The sequence below is a fragment of the Panthera leo genome, chromosome A2 (genome assembly GCF_018350215.1).
Source record: "Panthera leo isolate Ple1 chromosome A2, P.leo_Ple1_pat1.1, whole genome shotgun sequence".
In the NCBI taxonomy this organism is placed as follows: Eukaryota; Metazoa; Chordata; class Mammalia; order Carnivora; family Felidae; genus Panthera; species Panthera leo.
In genome coordinates this window covers 152,758,870-152,776,731 of record NC_056680.1, presented here as the reverse complement: position 1 = coordinate 152,776,731, position 17,862 = coordinate 152,758,870, and the positions used below count along the sequence as shown (strand labels likewise).

General features: G+C 37.7%; 1 protein-coding gene across 16 annotated transcripts in view; it reads right to left on the bottom strand.

Annotated features, from left to right (window-relative positions):
* Positions 1–17,862, bottom strand: part of LOC122212297 (putative RNA-binding protein Luc7-like 2) — a 57,036-nt gene that overhangs the window by 12,056 nt on the left and 27,118 nt on the right. For all 16 annotated transcript variants that reach the window (XM_042926170.1, XM_042926141.1, XM_042926151.1 and 13 more), the window contains 4 exons: positions 11,650–11,748; positions 10,551–10,661; positions 6,741–6,884; positions 1,274–1,450 (listed from right to left, as the gene is read on the bottom strand). In XM_042926170.1, the coding sequence (XP_042782104.1) occupies positions 1,274–1,450; positions 6,741–6,884; positions 10,551–10,661; positions 11,650–11,748 (531 nt within the window). The remainder of the gene's footprint in view (positions 1–1,273; positions 1,451–6,740; positions 6,885–10,550; positions 10,662–11,649; positions 11,749–17,862) is intronic.

The window sequence follows — 17,862 nt, the reverse complement described above, 5'->3', positions numbered from 1 at the left end:
TTAGAAGAGCTCACTGTTAATTACAAATACAGAGACGTCCCTAAGTGTTTCTGACTCCACATTATTTTAAATGTGAAACTATAGATCTTGGGTTAATTTCAGTAATAAAAGTCACTATCCAGTGATCGCCACCTTTGAGCCAGTCTCCTACTCATAACAAAATGCTACAGTGCCAAAATTTTTAAAAAAATAGCTGCATCAGGGGCACCTGAGTGGCTCAGTCAGTTAACTGTCTGACTTTGGCTCAGGTCATGATCTCACAGTTTGTGAGTTCAAACCCTGCATCAGATTCTGTGTCTCCCTCTCTCTCTTGCCCCTCCCCCACTCGCATGCTTGTCTCTCTCAAAACTGAATAAATGTAAAAAAAGAAAAAAACAACAAATAAAACTAGCCACATCAGATTGTTGAAAAGTAAATTGACTATATCCATTTATTCTGATCTTTAACCTCTTTAGAAATACCGTTTGTTGTTTTCCTGTCTTCTCAAAAGAATTCAGCACGAGTAGGAACTGTACTGCCTTTCTCACAATAGTGGTATATATATGTTAAGTGATAATAACTGTCCTTTTTGTAAAGACAGGTTTCATTCTAATTCCTTTCTGAAATAGGAGTAGGAGCATAAAATAAAACTAGAGGTCCTACAAGCTTTAGTTATGAAGAACTGCAAAATATTTCAAAAAAATACTAGACTCATTTTCTCAATCTTCCTTTAAAGTAAATATTATAACGGGGCGCCTGGGTGACTCAGTTGGTTAAGCGTCCGACTTCGGCTCAGTCATGATCTCACAGTTCGTGGGTTCGAGCCCTGCGTCGGGCTCTGTGCTGATAGCTCAGAGCCTGAAGCCTGTTTCAGATTCTGTGTCTCCCTTTCTCGCTGCCCCTCCCCTGTTCACGCTCGGTCTCTGTCTCAAAAATAAACATTAAAAAAAATTAAAGTAAATATTATACTGTTTATTTTATAGAAAATAGAATAAAAATTTGGGGGGAATTTGCATGAAACAATTAGTTCAGAACTCAGTTTGCAAGATTCCTAATTCAATGTCCTATCCAACACAAAACACTATCCCCCAAAATAAGGGGACAGTATTTAAAGTCTGTTTTTCAGACATCATCCATTAAACCAGCTGTTATCTCCATTTATAATCCTACTCTATTTGGTATGAATTGTTAGCAGAATTTCAGCCAAGATATTACACAAAAAGATAACTAATGCATATCAAAACAACGAGTGATTAAATTAGATAAAGTGAAGGATATTAATTTACCAATGTACCTTTAATTCTTCAAGTTTCTCTCTTATTTCAATAAATCCCAGGTGCAGTTTACCCCCAAAATGATCAGCCAGTCGTCTATCATTATCATGAAGACCTAAATAGGCAGAGCAGACTTCACAGACTCGAAGTTTCTGTTGTTGGAAACTGGAAGCCGGCATAGAATTCCTGTAAACTTCCTGAACAAAAGTGAGAAAAACAATATTCATATAAACCTCACTGAGTCATACCACTACACAAAATACACTATGTACATATAAAGAAAAGTTTTCTGACGAATACGCAAAAGTATGGCTATTTTGTTATGAAAATTATGGGTTTTCCATTGCCCTCATCCTCTGTCCTCGGGACCTATCCAATGGAAGTAAACTGTATTTTGCCAAGAACTACTGTAAGAATTCTACCATGACATAGAACACGACTTTCGGAAAGGCCTTCTCAGTGTTCTGGGTTTTCTTTTCTGCAATTTTTGTTAAAAATGAAACGAAGCAACCCCAAAACTATATACATCAGTGAAGGATCAAGAAAAAAGTCACCCACGCTGGCAGAGAGGGAATGAATGTCTTTGGTATTATTACAGTTTCCTTCCACTGCTTCCACTGCCTTCTTACCCACAGGTCATTTCTTTTCCCTTTGGAAATGTGGACAGGGCATACAAATGATAACTTTCCACCAAAAGCAATAGTTCTATAAGCAATGAGAGGAAGTACCTTAACAAGAGTAAGATGTCTTACACTCAATCATTTTTCCTTACTGAAAATATTCTGGTTATCGTCTGACACAGCCACCTCTCTACCTAAAAAACACTACATTTCCTGGGGCACCTAGGTGGCTCAGTTGGTTAAGCGTCCAACTCTTGATTCGTGAGACAGAGCCCCACATCAGGCTCTGCAATGATGGTGTGGAGCCTACTTAGGATTCTCTCTTTCTCCCTCTCTCTGCCCTCCACCTCTGCTTGAGCATGTGCATGCACGCTCTCTCTCAAAATAAATAAAAAAAACTTAAAAACAAAAAAATTCTATTTCCAAGCCTTCATGCAGCTTTGCCTTTAGAGATATTTAAGTGGACATTGCTGGAGGGAATATATAGAAAAGTTCTTTCAAAGGGAGTCAGTAAGCTGAGAAAAAAATCACTAATGGCTGTTATCACCTGTGGATCAGAAGTGATGGGAAACAATATTTACAGTTTCAAAAATGTCAATACCAAGGGACGCCTGGGTGGATCAGTTGGTTAAGCATCCAACTTCAGCTCAGGTCATGATCTCACCATTTGAGTTTGAGCCCTGTATCAGGCTCTGAGCCTGGAGCTGGCTTCAGATTCTGTGTCTCCCTCTCTCTCTTCCCCTTCCCTGTTTGCATGCTGTCTCTCTCTCAAAAATAAACATTAAAAAAAAGAAAAAAGTGTCAATACCAAGACACTTATTACAAAAAGGAAAGCACTGTAACTTCACAGTCGAAAAAGAGGCAATATCACCAAAATGGGACAAATTATTAGCATGTGCCTTCTGATGCATGTAACATTACTTAAATGGTACTCCTGTCAAAATTCTAACCAAGAAGAAAATCAGACAAACCCAAACTGAAAAACACATTTTACAAAATAATTAGCCTGTACTTTTCAAAACTGTGAAGATCATGCCAAAGACTAAAGTTCCACATTAAAGAGGCCTAGAGGAACATGAACAAATAAATGCAGCATATGATCTTTAACTGGACCTTAAACAAAGAAAAAAAAATTTTATGTTTATTCACTGATTTTGAGAGAGAGAGAGAGAGAGAGAGAGAGAGAGAGAGAAAGAGAGAATCCAAGCAAGATCCGCACCATCAGCACAGAGCCCAATGCAGGGCAGGAACCCACAAACCGTGAGATCATGACCTGAGCCAGAATCAGGAGTCAGACACTTAACAGACTAAGACACCTAGGGGTCCCAAAGAAAAAAAATTTAATAAAAGAGAACATTATTGGGACAATTCAGAAGAATCTGAATAAAGTCTTCCAATTAATAGTATTGTATTAATCTTAATTTCTGATTCAAATCACTATACTGCATTTATGTAATAAAATATCCTTGTTTTTAGTAAATACACATTGGAGTATTTGGGGATAAAGAGGCTTCACATCTATAACTTAATGTCAAACATTACACATACAATACACATACAACAGGAGGAAAAAAAGGAAATGTTGTAAAAATGTTAATATTTGGAGTCCACGTGAAGGATATAGGGGCATTCCTTACACTATTTCTTTTGTATCTCTGGAAATATTTCAAAATAAAAGTTTTTAAAAAAGATAAACACAAACACATGATACACAGAGGCAAGTCAACTCAATTTTTGTGCCTTATTATTCCTCTTTCTAGTTATGCAGAAGAAAGGCTTTAGGCATAGTGGCCATATTACCGCCAAAAAATGATAAACATAAAGATGAATCCATATAATAAAGATGGCTGAACATAAAGGTGTGTAAGTAACTTGTGTACTAGATGGAATCATGGAGCTGCCATATCAGCCCTAGACTCCCTAACCACGAGTATTTACTAAAGGAGAACAACAAAATCCTTTTTTGGTTAACCCACTGTAAGTTTTCTTTTATGTGCAGTTGAACACAATCTAAAATGGGCAAGCACATTTTTTAAAGTACTGTCTTTAGTAAAAATCAAATGCAGACAAAATATAACAGATTAAAGACGTTAAGCCACTGTGTGATACTAGAAAATCTTCAAATACATATGCATGAAATTTCATGAAAACAAAACATGCAAGTAATAACATCACTATGTTTGCTACCAGAGTCTTTGGGGGAAATGAGCTATAAAATACTCTGCATTTAAAAATTGGGGCAACTGGGTGGCCCAGTCAGTTAAGCATCTGACTCTTGATTTTGGCTCAGGTCATGATCTCATGGTTCGTGAGATCAAGCCCTACATCTGGTTCTGTGCTAGCAATGAGAAGTCTGCTTGGGATTTTCTCTCTCTCCCTCTCTTTCTGCTCTTTTGCTCGTGCGTGTACTCCCTCTCAAAATAAACATTTAAAATATAAAAATTCAGTGTTTATTTTCTGGATTGGTATTAATTACATTTCAAGAAATGCTAATTTGAGAAACTTAACAGAAGACCATGGGGGAAGGGAAGGGGAAAAAACAGTTTCAAACAGAGAGGGAGACAAACCATAAGAGACTCTTAAATACAGAGAACAGAGGGTTGGGGGGGGGGTGCGGAGGAGAGGGGAAAATAGGTGATGGGCATTGAGGAGGGCACTTGTTGGGGCTGAGCACTAGGTGTTGTTTGTAAGTGATAAATCATGGGAATCTACTCCCAAAGCCAAGAGCACACTGTATACACTGTATGTTACCTAACTTGACAATCAATTCTATTTAAAAAAAAACAGGTAATAAAAATATAAAATCTAAGTTAAAAAAAATAATAAAGAAATCCTCAATATTAAGACTTTAAAAATACTAAGAAGGTTACACAGCATATTCTTTTCCATCCTATTACCTTTAATATATATTTATATTTAAAGTAGATTCCAGGGGAGACTAGGTGGCTCAGTCAGTGAAGCGTCCGACTCTTGATTTTGGTGCATTTGGTGCAGGTCATGATCTCATGCTTCATGAGACCAAGCCCCACGCTGGGCTTTGTGCTGACAGCACAGACCCTGCTTGGGATTTTCTCTCTCCCTCTTTGCCCCACCCCTGCTCATATGCATTCTCTCTCTCAAAATAAACACTTTATTTTTTTTTTTTAAGTTTATTTATTTTTGAGAGAGTGCGAGCAGGGGAGGGGCAGAGAGAGAGGGAGACAGAATCTGAAGCAGGCTCCAGGCTCTGAGCTGTCAGCAGAGAGCCCAAAGTGGGACCTGAACTCACAAGCCGTGAGATCATGACCTTGAGACAAACTCGGACGTGTAACTGAGCCACCTACTGCCCCTAGAGTAGATTTATTATAGCTAGCTCTTGCTTTAAAAAAAAAAAAATCCAGTCTCACAACCTTTGCCTTTTAGTTGGAATATTTAGACCATTTACATTTAATGTAATTATTGGTACACTGGGTTACATTTAACATAATTATCAGTACACCACCATGCTATTTATTTTCTCTATGTCCAATCTGTTGTTTGTTCCTTTCCTCCTGCCTTCTTTTGGATTAAGTATTATTTAGGACTCCATTTTATTTCTACTATTAGTTATACTTTTTTCCCCTCCAGTGGTTTCTCTGGAGTTTACAGTATACAACTTTAACATCTAAAAAAAGCTAAAAAGACCTTATTAATATCAGATCAAGATTTGAAAGCAAAAGACATTACTAGGACAGTTCAAAATAATAAAGGGCTCAATTATTCAAAAAGACACAACAAACCTAAAGGTGTATTAGCCTAATAATAGTTTCAAAATACATGAAGCAAAAACTGACAAAACTGAAAAGCATAGATAAATCCACAATTAGAGGTAGAGACTTGAATATTCCTCTCAGTAAATAAACAGAAAATCAATAGGATGTGTAAAGATTTGAACAATTAATCAACCATCCTGACTCAACTGACATTTACAGAACACTTCATTTAACAAGGGAGAATATCATTCTTTTAAAATGCAGATGGAACATTTACCAAGACTAAATTCAGGGCACAAAACAAGTACTGACATATCTAAGAGACCTAAAATCACACCAATGTTCCCTGACTGCAAGAGAACTAAATTAAAATGAGAAAAGAAAAATATTTAGAAAAAACAAATATATAAAAACACACTCCTGTATAACCCATAGATCAAGGAAGAAATCACAAGCAATATTAGCAAATATTTGCATTGAATAAAAATAAAAATACAACATATGAATCTGTGGGATACAGCTACAATCGTGTGTAGAAGAAAATTTACAGCAGTAAATGGGCTAAAATCAGTTATCTAAAAGAGGACAGAATAAGAAAAAATTAAACCATGGTGTGATACAGTTAAGAGCAATGGACACTATGGTAAAATGGGAGAATACAACCTCATCTGAAGGTATCCAGTTTTCTAAAAAACATCAGGTGGGCAAAACAAAATAGAACTTTGTCTTCAGACATTAGATTTTGACCTGTGCTGTGAAGAAAGCGTAAGAGGAGGCTGCCAAAGTACTATATTTGTACTGAGGTAGGAAGAGAAGAAATGCAATGGTTGCCATGGTGTTAAGCTGGGGGAGGGGAAGGTATCACTATGACATTTACGCACTCTGTGTGTTATGTGTGTGTGACTGTTCTGTATGACTACCTAGTTTAATTCATTTCATTTACTAGTTACAAATTTCAACAGGTCAACGGCTCTAAAGTAAAACAAACCCACAACTTTTGATACATAATCCATTAGTATGATACCAGCTAATTAAAATAATTTTTAATTGGCTTTAACTTTTCAGTAATTTCCAATTAAATATATGTTAAGTACAGACAGTAAGGCTCTAGATAATTCTATAAAAAATTTCATTACCTCTGCTTCTCTTTTCTTTGCCCGTGCTTTCTCTACTTCATCCATTACTTTTTGGGATTCTTCCACATTTCCCTCAGCTCCTAGTTGTTCCACCTTGGCCAACAACTTACCAATTTCTTCATTTAATTCATGAACACGTTCTGCCTAGAAAGAAACAGAAAAGAAAATCATGAGTAAAAAGCACAATTATCAAAGTTCAAAATATTTCACAAATGCTCAGAAAAGACAAGTTCTCCAAAGCAAGAGGAGTACAAATAATGCTTTCTGAGCATATAATACATGAACAGGTGGGATATGAGGATGTTTTGAGCCTGCTTGCCCTCACTACAGTGAGGTCAGGAATACAAATAATCTCAACTTAAAACTATTACTTCCCAACCTCTGCTTTGGCAGTATATTCCAAGTATAAAATAACTTTTTTCACACAATCTGGCCCTATGTACCTTTCCAAAGCATCTCTTGCTGTTCCCCCACTTCACAACACAATATAGTAGTTACACCCAGATTCTCAAATTTACTCTCAATTTCTACCTCTGTGACTGCAGAGGGATGTCATCCCTCTTCCTGGGATATCATCCCTTATCTCCCCTTGCCTGAATTCACGTATGTCTATTCACTCAACAAGATCCAATTATTCTGTGAAGCACTCCTTTTTATTTCTTGTTTATGTCTATTTATTTATTTATTTTAAGAGACAGAGAAAACGCAACCGGGGAGGGGCAGAAAGAGAGGGAGGGAGAGAATCCCAAGAAGGCTCCACACTGTCAGCGCAGAGCCCGATGTGGGGCTCCAAATCATGAACCGTAAGATCATGAATGACCTGAGCTGAAATCAAGAGCCGGTCGCTTAACCAACTGAGCCACCCAGGTGCCCCTCCATGAAGCATTCTTGATCAATCAACACATTGCACCCTACTTAATCCTAAGCAGAGAGAGCCAAAGCCGCCTGTGTACCATCTTTGTATCTTTTGTAACACCTACTTTTATACACATTATCACACCACTTTTAAAATAGCTATTTATATTTCCCATCTTTGTATTTCCAATGCCCAAGAAACAGCATAGACTCAAAAAAAAAAAAGGAGTTACAGGAATGATCTGGTGCACATGCTTTAAGTCAAAGATATGACTTTAGAGTCCCAACAGTTTTAGCTTATTGCCCAACCAATTACCAGATGTGTAATTTTGACCATATTACTTAACCTGAATCGACTTCCTCATCTGAGAAGCAGGAATACTAGTATCTCACAAAGTTGTGAGAAATGAGAAAATGTGCGTTGCACATACACTACACAGCACATTACTGATTTGTCACCATACGACCACAGCACTCCTTCTCCTTAGCTTTAGCGAATGTTTTTTCACTGGGATTAATTCCTGCCTTGGGATTCTGTCCTCCTCCTCCTCACCATCATCCTGAGAGTGTAGTTAGTTCATTCCTACTGTTTTAATGGTATATGATACATACACCATCTTTATTTTGGCCACAAAGTTAAGTATTCAGGCTACGTGGCCAATTATATTAGCTAAGATTTTAATTTGATGTGGACATCCAGTCCCAACAAACTAGTGTGCCAATAATCTTTACTTCTCAAATGTCTTTCAATCCAAAATATTCATCCCTCAAAGAAATTCTCAATGCTGTTATCATTTTCTTACCTCTTTAACAAAAGTGGTATTTTTCTTTCAATATCCATCATAGAATAATTGGATTATGCCCCAAACTCTTTACCTTTCCTTGTATCCATTTCTTTGTTATACAACTAGTAATATCATACACATTCTAATTCTGAATTTGGCCTCGTAACTGGCTTTAGCTAACGGGACAGTAGCAAACATGACAGAAGGAAAGGCATGAAAAGCACTTGTATGACAGAGCTATGACATTTTTTTTACACCTCTACCACTACCATGAGAACATGGCCAGGCTAGCCTTCTGGGTTCAGTACCCTCTGGACGACTGTAAGACATGTGAGTAAGCCTATAGCTGAGATATGAAGATCCTCCCAGTCAAGTTCAGCCTAAATCACTTTTTCAAAATTTATTTATTTTGAGAGGAAGAAAGAGTGTGAGCAGGGAGGAGCAGAGAGAGAGGGAGAGACAGAATCCCAAGCAGGCTCCATGCTATCAGTGGAAAGCTCAACGCGGGGCTCGATCTCATGAATCATGATGTGAACAGAAATCAAGAGTCAGATGCTTAACTGACTGAACCACCCAGGCACCCCCAGCCTGAATCATTGACTGAAGACTCAAAGGCTAAATGCTATTGTTTCAAGTCACTGAGTTTTGAGGTAATTTGTTAAGCAGCATTTTTGTGGTGATCAATAATCAATACAAGGCCATATAAACCAAGATAGCACTGATGGGTGTTTTTCAACCATGAGATATCAGATCCTTGCACTTTAGGATCCCATCTTTAGAGAATTTTCAGAAGTTCTCAGGGTGCCTGGCTGGCTTAGTCAGCAGAGCATGCAACGCTTGATCTCAAGGTCATGAATTTGAGCCCCAAGTTGGGTGCAGAGATTACTTAAAACAAAAGACCTTTCCTCAACGAGGAGAATCCATTTCCCTTTGTACATACACTTCTTGAGAAGTGGATTTAATGCTGTCATCCAAACTATCTGGGTAACTCTGCCTCCATTCTACATTTTCATAAAATGTACCAACTATCTTGAATGGCACAAAATGTTACTAAGTAGTAAGTCATCAAATCAAACTGTAATACAGGGAATTCTTTTGGATTCTCATTAGAACAAACCAACTCTATATAGGAAAAATTAACACATTCTAGTTATTAGGGAATATTAAAAAATTATTGCTAGCTTTATAGCTTTATGGATATGATTTTATGGTTATGTTTTAGAGGTGGTATCATGTGACATACTGAATTTGCTTTTAAAATAATGAAATGAGCAAAAAACTGATGACTACAAATCCACTGGGATTTACTGTACTTTTCTTTCTACATTTTTCTTATTTGCACTTTTAAAGTTTATTTATTTGTGTAATCTCTACACTCAATGTGGGGCTTGAACTCATGACCCCAAGATCAAGAGTTGCACTAAAAATGGACTTACCACATGACCCAGAAATTGCATTCTTGGGCATTTATCCCAGAGAAATGAAATGCTTATTGCCGTTTGATTGGTGTTAACCCAGTAAATGGAAACAACCCAAACATCTTTCAATGTGTGGTTGAACTGTAATATATCCATACCACAGAATACTACTCAGAAAAAAAAAGGAATAAACTACTGATACACGCAACAACTTGTATGAATCAAGGAAGCTGTGCTGAGTGAAAAGAACCATTCTCAAAAGGATACATGATTCCATTTATATAATATTCAGTAAAATAACAATTATTGAGATGGAGGTCTCCAGAAGACAGGGGAAAAGGAGGAACAGGTATGGTTACAAAGAGGTAATATGAGGGAGTCTCAAGGTTGATGTTACAGGGAAGTAACATAATTATGATGGTAGTTACCCAAGTTACTTACACATGTGATAAAACTGCACAGAGCTATACACACGTACATACATACACACACACACACACACACATACACAAGTGCACACATAACTGGTAAAATCTGAATAAAATGTTGTGATTGGAGTGGTATGAGTATCTTGGCTTTCATGGTGTACTACAGTTGTATAAGATGTAAACATATAAGGGGAGGCTAGAGGAAGAGTTCAGAGAATTCCCTATGTATGTCTCTGTAATCTGTGCAAGTAATTTCAAAATAAAAAGCTAAAATTAGTGAGATGAAACTATACTTTGTACTAATGAAATTATTGGCATTCTTACCTTTGCGGCCACTTCAGCACTAATCTCTTCTTGAGTTTCTGCTAATCTTTTCTTGGCCACTTCTGTTCTTCGATCACAATCTGCAATGAATGACTGCAGATGATCCATAGCCTGAAAAGTTTAATTAAAAGACAATTAGATATTTCTTAAGAAATATCTTTACTAAAAACTGTATTTTTTAAATGCTAAAATAAAGGTAAAAAAGTAACAAAAGCAGATTCAATAATAAAAATACTACTCATCATCTATCAAACTGGCAAGGAATAAACATAAATAATTCCCAGGAAAGGTAAAGCCCCTGATTTTGGCTCAGGACATGATCTCTGGTTAGTGAGATTGAGTCCCAGTGTCGGGTTCCATGCTGACTGCATGGAGCCTGCTTGGGATTCTCTCTCCTTGTCTCTGCCCCTTTCTCCTTCAAAATAAGTAAACTTTAAAAAATCCACATTGCATTTAATATCCTCCCTCTCTCTCTTTCTATATAAACGTATTTACAGACACAAAAAACAAATATAAAAATTCTATAGATTATTAAAGGGCCTCATATACATCAAAAATGTGTTGGTTTTCATGTGCTTAAACTGATGTTTCTGTAATCATTATGGATTTACTGGGAAGATACTTTTCAAAAGAATATATGCATTGAAATGAGTTTTACACATTTTCTTAAAATACCCAGTTTAACCTTATATTTTTTAAAAATGTTGCTCATTGGGACATCTGGGTGGCTCTTTCATTTAAGCATCTGACTCTTGGTTTCAGCTCAGGTCATTATCTCATGGTTTTGTGAGTTTGAGCCCCACGTCGGGCCTGCACTAGCAGCACAGAGCCTGCTTGGGATTCTCTCTCTCCCTTTCTCTCTGTCCCTCCCCTACCTGTGCTGTCTCTCTTCCAAAATAATAAAGTTAAAAAAAAAAAAATAAAATAAAAAGTCTTAAAAAAAATGTTGCTAGTCAACAAAGCATCTTAATTTAGTACTGTCCTTCATATAACTAAAAAGATAATTCGCTAAGAGACTTTGCCTGTAGAGATATTAATCCATATTCAAAATGTTTTACTGCAAAAAATAATCTAACCCATTAAAGCAAAAATCACATACATCAAGTTCAAAGAAAAAATCTTGTTCTTTGGATGCAATTTCATAATCTGCTCTTAAAGCCAGGTCATGGACTTTGAGACACTCTCCAAGATCCATTCTCTAGGGGAAAAAAAAGACATTATTGAAAGAGCAAACACATTTTGCAAAAATTCATTAACAATCACAATTCTCTTCAAATTACATATTAAGTCTCACAGGTGCTTCTTTATTTACGGACTTCCAAATTACGAAATTTCATAGACAAGTATAAAACTTGGTGCCAGAAAAAAATAACGTCAATTCTGACTACCAGCAGATGGAAGGAGTGATCACTTTTGTACCTAAGAACACACGAACAGGGAAAACAGCCAGAATCTAAAACAAGCTTCTAGCAGCCCATTAACACAGAAAAGATAACATTAATTTAAAATCAAACTAAAAGAATATGTAAATCAGACTGCCGAATTATAGTCGGTATTCTTTGGAGAACATTCTGATTTTCAAACAAAGATGGAGTCCTCAAAACATGAGACCAGTAAACTCAATCTGGATTTCAGACAAGACTGTAGGTGAACTAGTAAAAAGAAATTTATTAAGACTCAACAGAAGTTCACAAAGAATCAGTACCTAACCCTATTAACAAGCATATGTAGGGGCGCCGGGGTGGCTCAATTGGTTAAGTATCTGACTCCTGGTTTTGGCTCAGGTCATGATCTCAGTTTGTGGGTCTGAGCTCCATATCAGGCTCTATTGTTGACAGCATGGAGACTGCTCGGGATTCTCTCTCTCCCCCTCCCCTGCTCGCTTGCGTGCCTGCTCGCTCTCTTGCGGTCTGTTAGAGCCCAATGTCTGGCTCTGTGCAGACAGCTCAGAGCCTGGAGCCTGCTGTGAATTATGTGTTTCTCTCTCTGCCCCTCCCCTGCTCGCGTGCTCTCTCTCTCAAAAACATTAATAAAAAATTAAAAATAAACTTAAGAAAAGTAATATTCAAAAGAATAGACCAGATAAAATTTAAAATAAATATGAAGTCCTATAGTCATATCTAAGAAGACAAATTTACAAATAATTAGCTATGAACAGAAAATTAAGACAAATTTAAAAACATACTAGTCAGGGTGCCTGAGTGGCTCAGTCTGTTAAGTGTCTGACTTCCTGATTTCAGCTCAAGTCATAATCTCATGGTTTGTGGGTTCCAGGCCCTTGAAGGGCTCCAAGCTGACAGCACAGAGCCGGCCTGGAATCCTCCCTCTCTTCCTCAAGAGGCACCTGGGTGGCTCAGTTGGTTAAGCATCTCACTCTTGATTTTGGTTCAAGTGATGGATGGAGCACGGAGCCTACTTGGGATTTTTCTCTCTCTCTCTCTCTGCCCCTCTCCTGCTCATGCACGTACTCTCTCTCTCTCAAACATTAAAAAGAAAAATCTTCCTCAAGAGTTAGTGAGTTCCCCGATAATGGAAAGATTCGAATATGGTTTAGACAACCAATTATCTAGGATACTGAGGAAAAGAATATCAGGTACTATCAGGTAGCTTCCTCTTTCCAAGTGAGACTTTATGACGAAAATAACAAGTTCCTCTGTAAAACTATTACCTCAATTTTTAATTACATAAAAGAATGGGAAAATACAGACAATATCTTCAAAGCGATCCTTTGAGAAATAATAAGGAATATTCACTAGTATAATAAAAGTCCTTATCACACTTGAAGACTAGCACGGATCACTGCACTGCCGAGGATGCTGAGATTTTTCCAAGCTCCACTCGTTACTCTCATTCATAAGTCTATGGGTTAGCTAAGAAGTCTTCTAATGACAATAAACAGCCAACTGAAACTTGTTGATGTGTGGAAATTCAAAGCTGCTTATCAAGTGGCATTTTTAAAAACCTACAGAAAAAAGTTTAACACTCTTAAAATTGTAGGAAAGTAAGACAGAAATGAAAGAAGTTAACTGCAAAAGGTTGTTACCATCTTTGCTACACCAGTGTGTTGCTTAATCGATATCTTAACATTAATCACTCCAACAACTCCTTTTATATGTGTATTTCTATAGCTATAGTGGTTAATGGGATGCTATACTTACTTCCTAAAATGTTATGATGTCACATTGGAAATGCCAATGATCCAATGCAGCGGTTCTTAACCTAGACCCAGGGTAATACAGATGCAAGAATCTGAAAACAGGTCCAAGCCCCACCGTCCAAAGAGAGAATTATAAAAGCCTCTCCGGTGTTTTTAATGTACAGTGTTGGGAACCACTCACTGATCTAGTTTTACTCCCATTCTCCAGACAAAGAATTAAGGCCTAGAAAGATGGCTTTATTCCAGGTACTTACTGGAATAAATCTGGTTAAACTGATTTCTAGTCTAAAACCATGCCAGTTCCAATTAAATCAGTACTAACTTACCTTTTAATATTTCTAGGTAACAATCACTCCCTACAACCTCTACATACTGTAGATACTCAAAGCAGTTATCTACACTGCCTTTCCTCTAGTTATCTTCCTATCTTTATCCTCTGCTTAACTATATTTCCAATCTGTTCTCACAAAGATCTAAAAGTAGTGTATAAATCTTGTCTCACTGTGTTTTAAACATCTGTTACCCACCCATACTAAACATTGGCAGGAATTCCCCCACTCTTATCTTTAAATTTACATCATATAACCAACAAAAGGAAAAACCCCAACTATGTGGATCAAGACAAAATGAACACAAAAAGGACACAATTATACCACTGTAGTAAGGGTGGAATTTTGGTAAGAGGAGGAGAGTTGGATGCCTTGGAGGAGGATTTGTGGAAGGGGGAAATTTTTTAATACCTTACTAGAATGTGAGCTTCACAAAGACAAGGATTTTTTTTTTATCTGTTTTATATACTATGTACCTGTGCCTGGTATATAGGAATGTTTAATATCTTTTGAATGAATCAAACTGGTAAAAGAGGACAAAGAACAACATTTGGCACAGGGAGCCCTGAGCTTAACAAGCAAGGGTGGTCAAGATGCAACCCAGGACGTGGGGCTCCTCCTGGGTGGTTGAGTCAATTAAGCATACAACTTCAACATCAGGTCATGATCTCATGGTTCATGAGTTCGAGCCTGGCACTGGGTTCTCTGCTGTTACCTTGGAGCCTGGAGCCTGCTTTGGATTCTGTGTCTCCTGCTCTCTGCCCCTCCCCCACTTGCATTCTGTCTCTCAAAAATAAACAAACATTTAAAAAAAGGGAGGGGGCACCTGGGTGACTTAGTTAGGCGGCCGACTTTGGTTCAGGTCATGATCTCATGCTTCATGGGTTTGAGCCCCGCGTCAGGCTCTGTGCTGACAGCTCGGAGCCTGGAGCCTGGAGCCTGCTTCGGAATCTGTGACACCCCCCCCCCCCCCGCATCCCCTTCCCAGCTCATGGCTCTCTTATAAGTAAATAAACGTCAAAAAAAAAAATTTTTTTTTAATGTTTATTTATTTTTGAGACAGAGAGAGACAGAGCGTGAACGGGGGAGGGTCAGAGAGAGAGGGAGACACAGAATCTGAAATAGGCTCCAGGCTCTGAGCCGTCAGCACAGAGCCCGACACGGGGCTCGAACTCACGGACCATGAGATCGTGACCTGAGCCGAAGTCGGACGCTTAACTGACTGAGCCACCCAGGCGCCCCCCAAAAAATTTTTTTAAAAAAAAAGATGCAACCCAGGACAAAAGCTCCGGGTCTGAGCTCTCAAGGGGAAGGTCTTTGCCTGTCCATGGATTAACAACTTGGCTGAGACTCCTTTCCTTTCTAAGTATAAGTAGTTAAAGCTCTTCCTGTCCTCCAGGAAGTAGACCACCTGGGCTTGATGCTATCCTCGACCATGAGCCCTACAACTAGGCTTGCTTACAACAGCAGATTTGGGGGCCAAAACATTAGGAAATGCGGTAGCTGTTTGTTTATTTATTTATCTGTATGTATGTATGTATATGGCCTCAGTGCTTATCCCTCAGGGATCTAGCAGGACAGTAGGTATAGGCAGAATTTTCAGAATTCTAGATACTAGTCATCTGTCTTCCTGTCCAGATCATCATGACTGAGCATGTACATGCATGCACAGAGTATTTAAAATGAAAAACAAGCAAGCCAAAATAAACACAAGTACTTGCTACTGTAAAAGAGAGTGAGGGGCAAGTATGCCCATGTTAATGCTCTCCAGGACACCAGTCATCAAATTAAAAAGCCACTACAAAGGGAACCATGGTAGAACCACACTATGACCACCTATGAACCAATCCTCAAAAGCCAAATCAATCCCAGGGCGCCTGGGTGGCTCAGTTGGTTAATCATCCAACTTTGGCTCAGGCCATGATCTCACCGTTCCCAAGTTCAAGCCCGAATGGGGCTCTGGGCTAACAGCTCAGAGCCTAGAGCCTACTTCAGATTCTGTGTCTCCCTCTCTGTCTCTACCCCTCCCCCACTCATGCTCTGTCTCTCTCTGTCTCTGTGTCTCTCTCTCAAGAATAAAACATTAAAAAAAAAGGGCAAGATAAATAAAAGCCAAATCAATCCTGACTTCTTCACTGATGGTTCAAGAGTACTCTGAACACGAAGTGCACAGATATTTGCCCCTGCTTCTCTTCTGACATAATTAAGCTTCAAAGTGAACAAAATAAAATGTTTGGTTATTTATTTTAAGTTATAATGGCTCTATTTGTGATGAAAGCCATAGGAAGAGATTTGAGTTTTAAATTTAACAAGTAATTTACTTCATAATTAAATTCTTCCCACAAGTTTATTATTCTTGGTGTTTTAATTAAAAGGCATCTAAATTTTCAGATTGTAAATGGGAAAAATGCTTTTTAATTTTTTTTATTTTAGAGAAAGAGCACATGAGTGGTGGAGAGGGAAGGGGGAAAAGAGAGCAAATCCTAAACAGGCTCCACACTCAGCAGAGACTGATGCGGGGCTCAATCCCACAACTTTGATATCATGACTTGAGGAGAAATCAAAAGTCGGACACTCAACTACGCCACTCAGGTACCCCAAAATACTTAAACTTTTAATTGAATAAATTCAGTTCTGCATTTTGTCTCCTACATCTTAAATCTACTTCCTCCATGAAGTCTTGACCAAATAACTATATATGATTCTGGCAACTTCTCTTACAACCTCTCAACACTTTGTACTACCTTTCACTGTTTAACAAACTTGATTCTGTTAAGTGTTTTTTTTTTTTTTTAATGTATACATATATTCTTTAATGTTCATTTATTTTTGAGATAGAGAATGCGCGCAGTGGGGAGAGGCAGAGAGAAAGGGAGACACGGAATCGGAAGCAGGCTCCAGGCTCTGAGCTGTCAGCACAGAGCCCAATGCGAGGCTTATACTCACTACTCACGAACCACAAGATCATGACCTAAGCCGAAGTCAGATGTTTAACTGACTGAGCCATCCAGGCACCCCTGTTAAGTGCTTTTTTAAGTGTTGTTTTGAAATTCCAAAAATGAAGGTTATCTACTTAAGTGGACTTTAAGCTTCATGAGGAAAATGGCTTCTCTTATTTTTCCCTTCCTACATAAAAGACCAGGTTTTACAAAACCCATGACTACTAAATAAACTTGACGATTTAACATAAGGAATTCTAAGAACTTGGAAAAACAATGAAATAAGTACACAGAGGTTAAACAGACAGAAGTTTAACAATGATGTTTTTGATGTAAAAAATTAGAAACATTTTAAGAGCCTATGAACAGAAGTTTGATTAACTGAATTATGGAACAGCCATATAATACATTATATAGCCAAGAGAAATGATGATCTTGATACTAAGTGGAGTAAAGAGATGGCAAAGAAAAATGCAATAAAAATGCCATTTTTGTAAATTCATGGAAGCACTGCTGTTTGATATTGGCTGAATTAAATGCAATGAACTAGTATTATTCTTAAAGTCAGAAAAAAAAAAATCAATGAAGTCACTTTAATTTTGGACCAAAAAAATCTACATAATAGGAACAGAGGCATGTGGAAATTATACATCAAAATCAACAAACATGGTATTATAGTTATATGTATATATTATATTATATACATTTTAGTGTGCTGCCAGGTGTAAATGAACAGCAGTAATAGGTTAATGAATAAATCTGTGATAGAAACTAGGCACAGTACTTCAAGAATTGCAATATTCTTGCTTTGTTGTATTTAGTACATTTGCTCAGGCCCATGAGCTAGATCCTAAGGGGAATTATAAAACAGTATATCATTCCTTCTA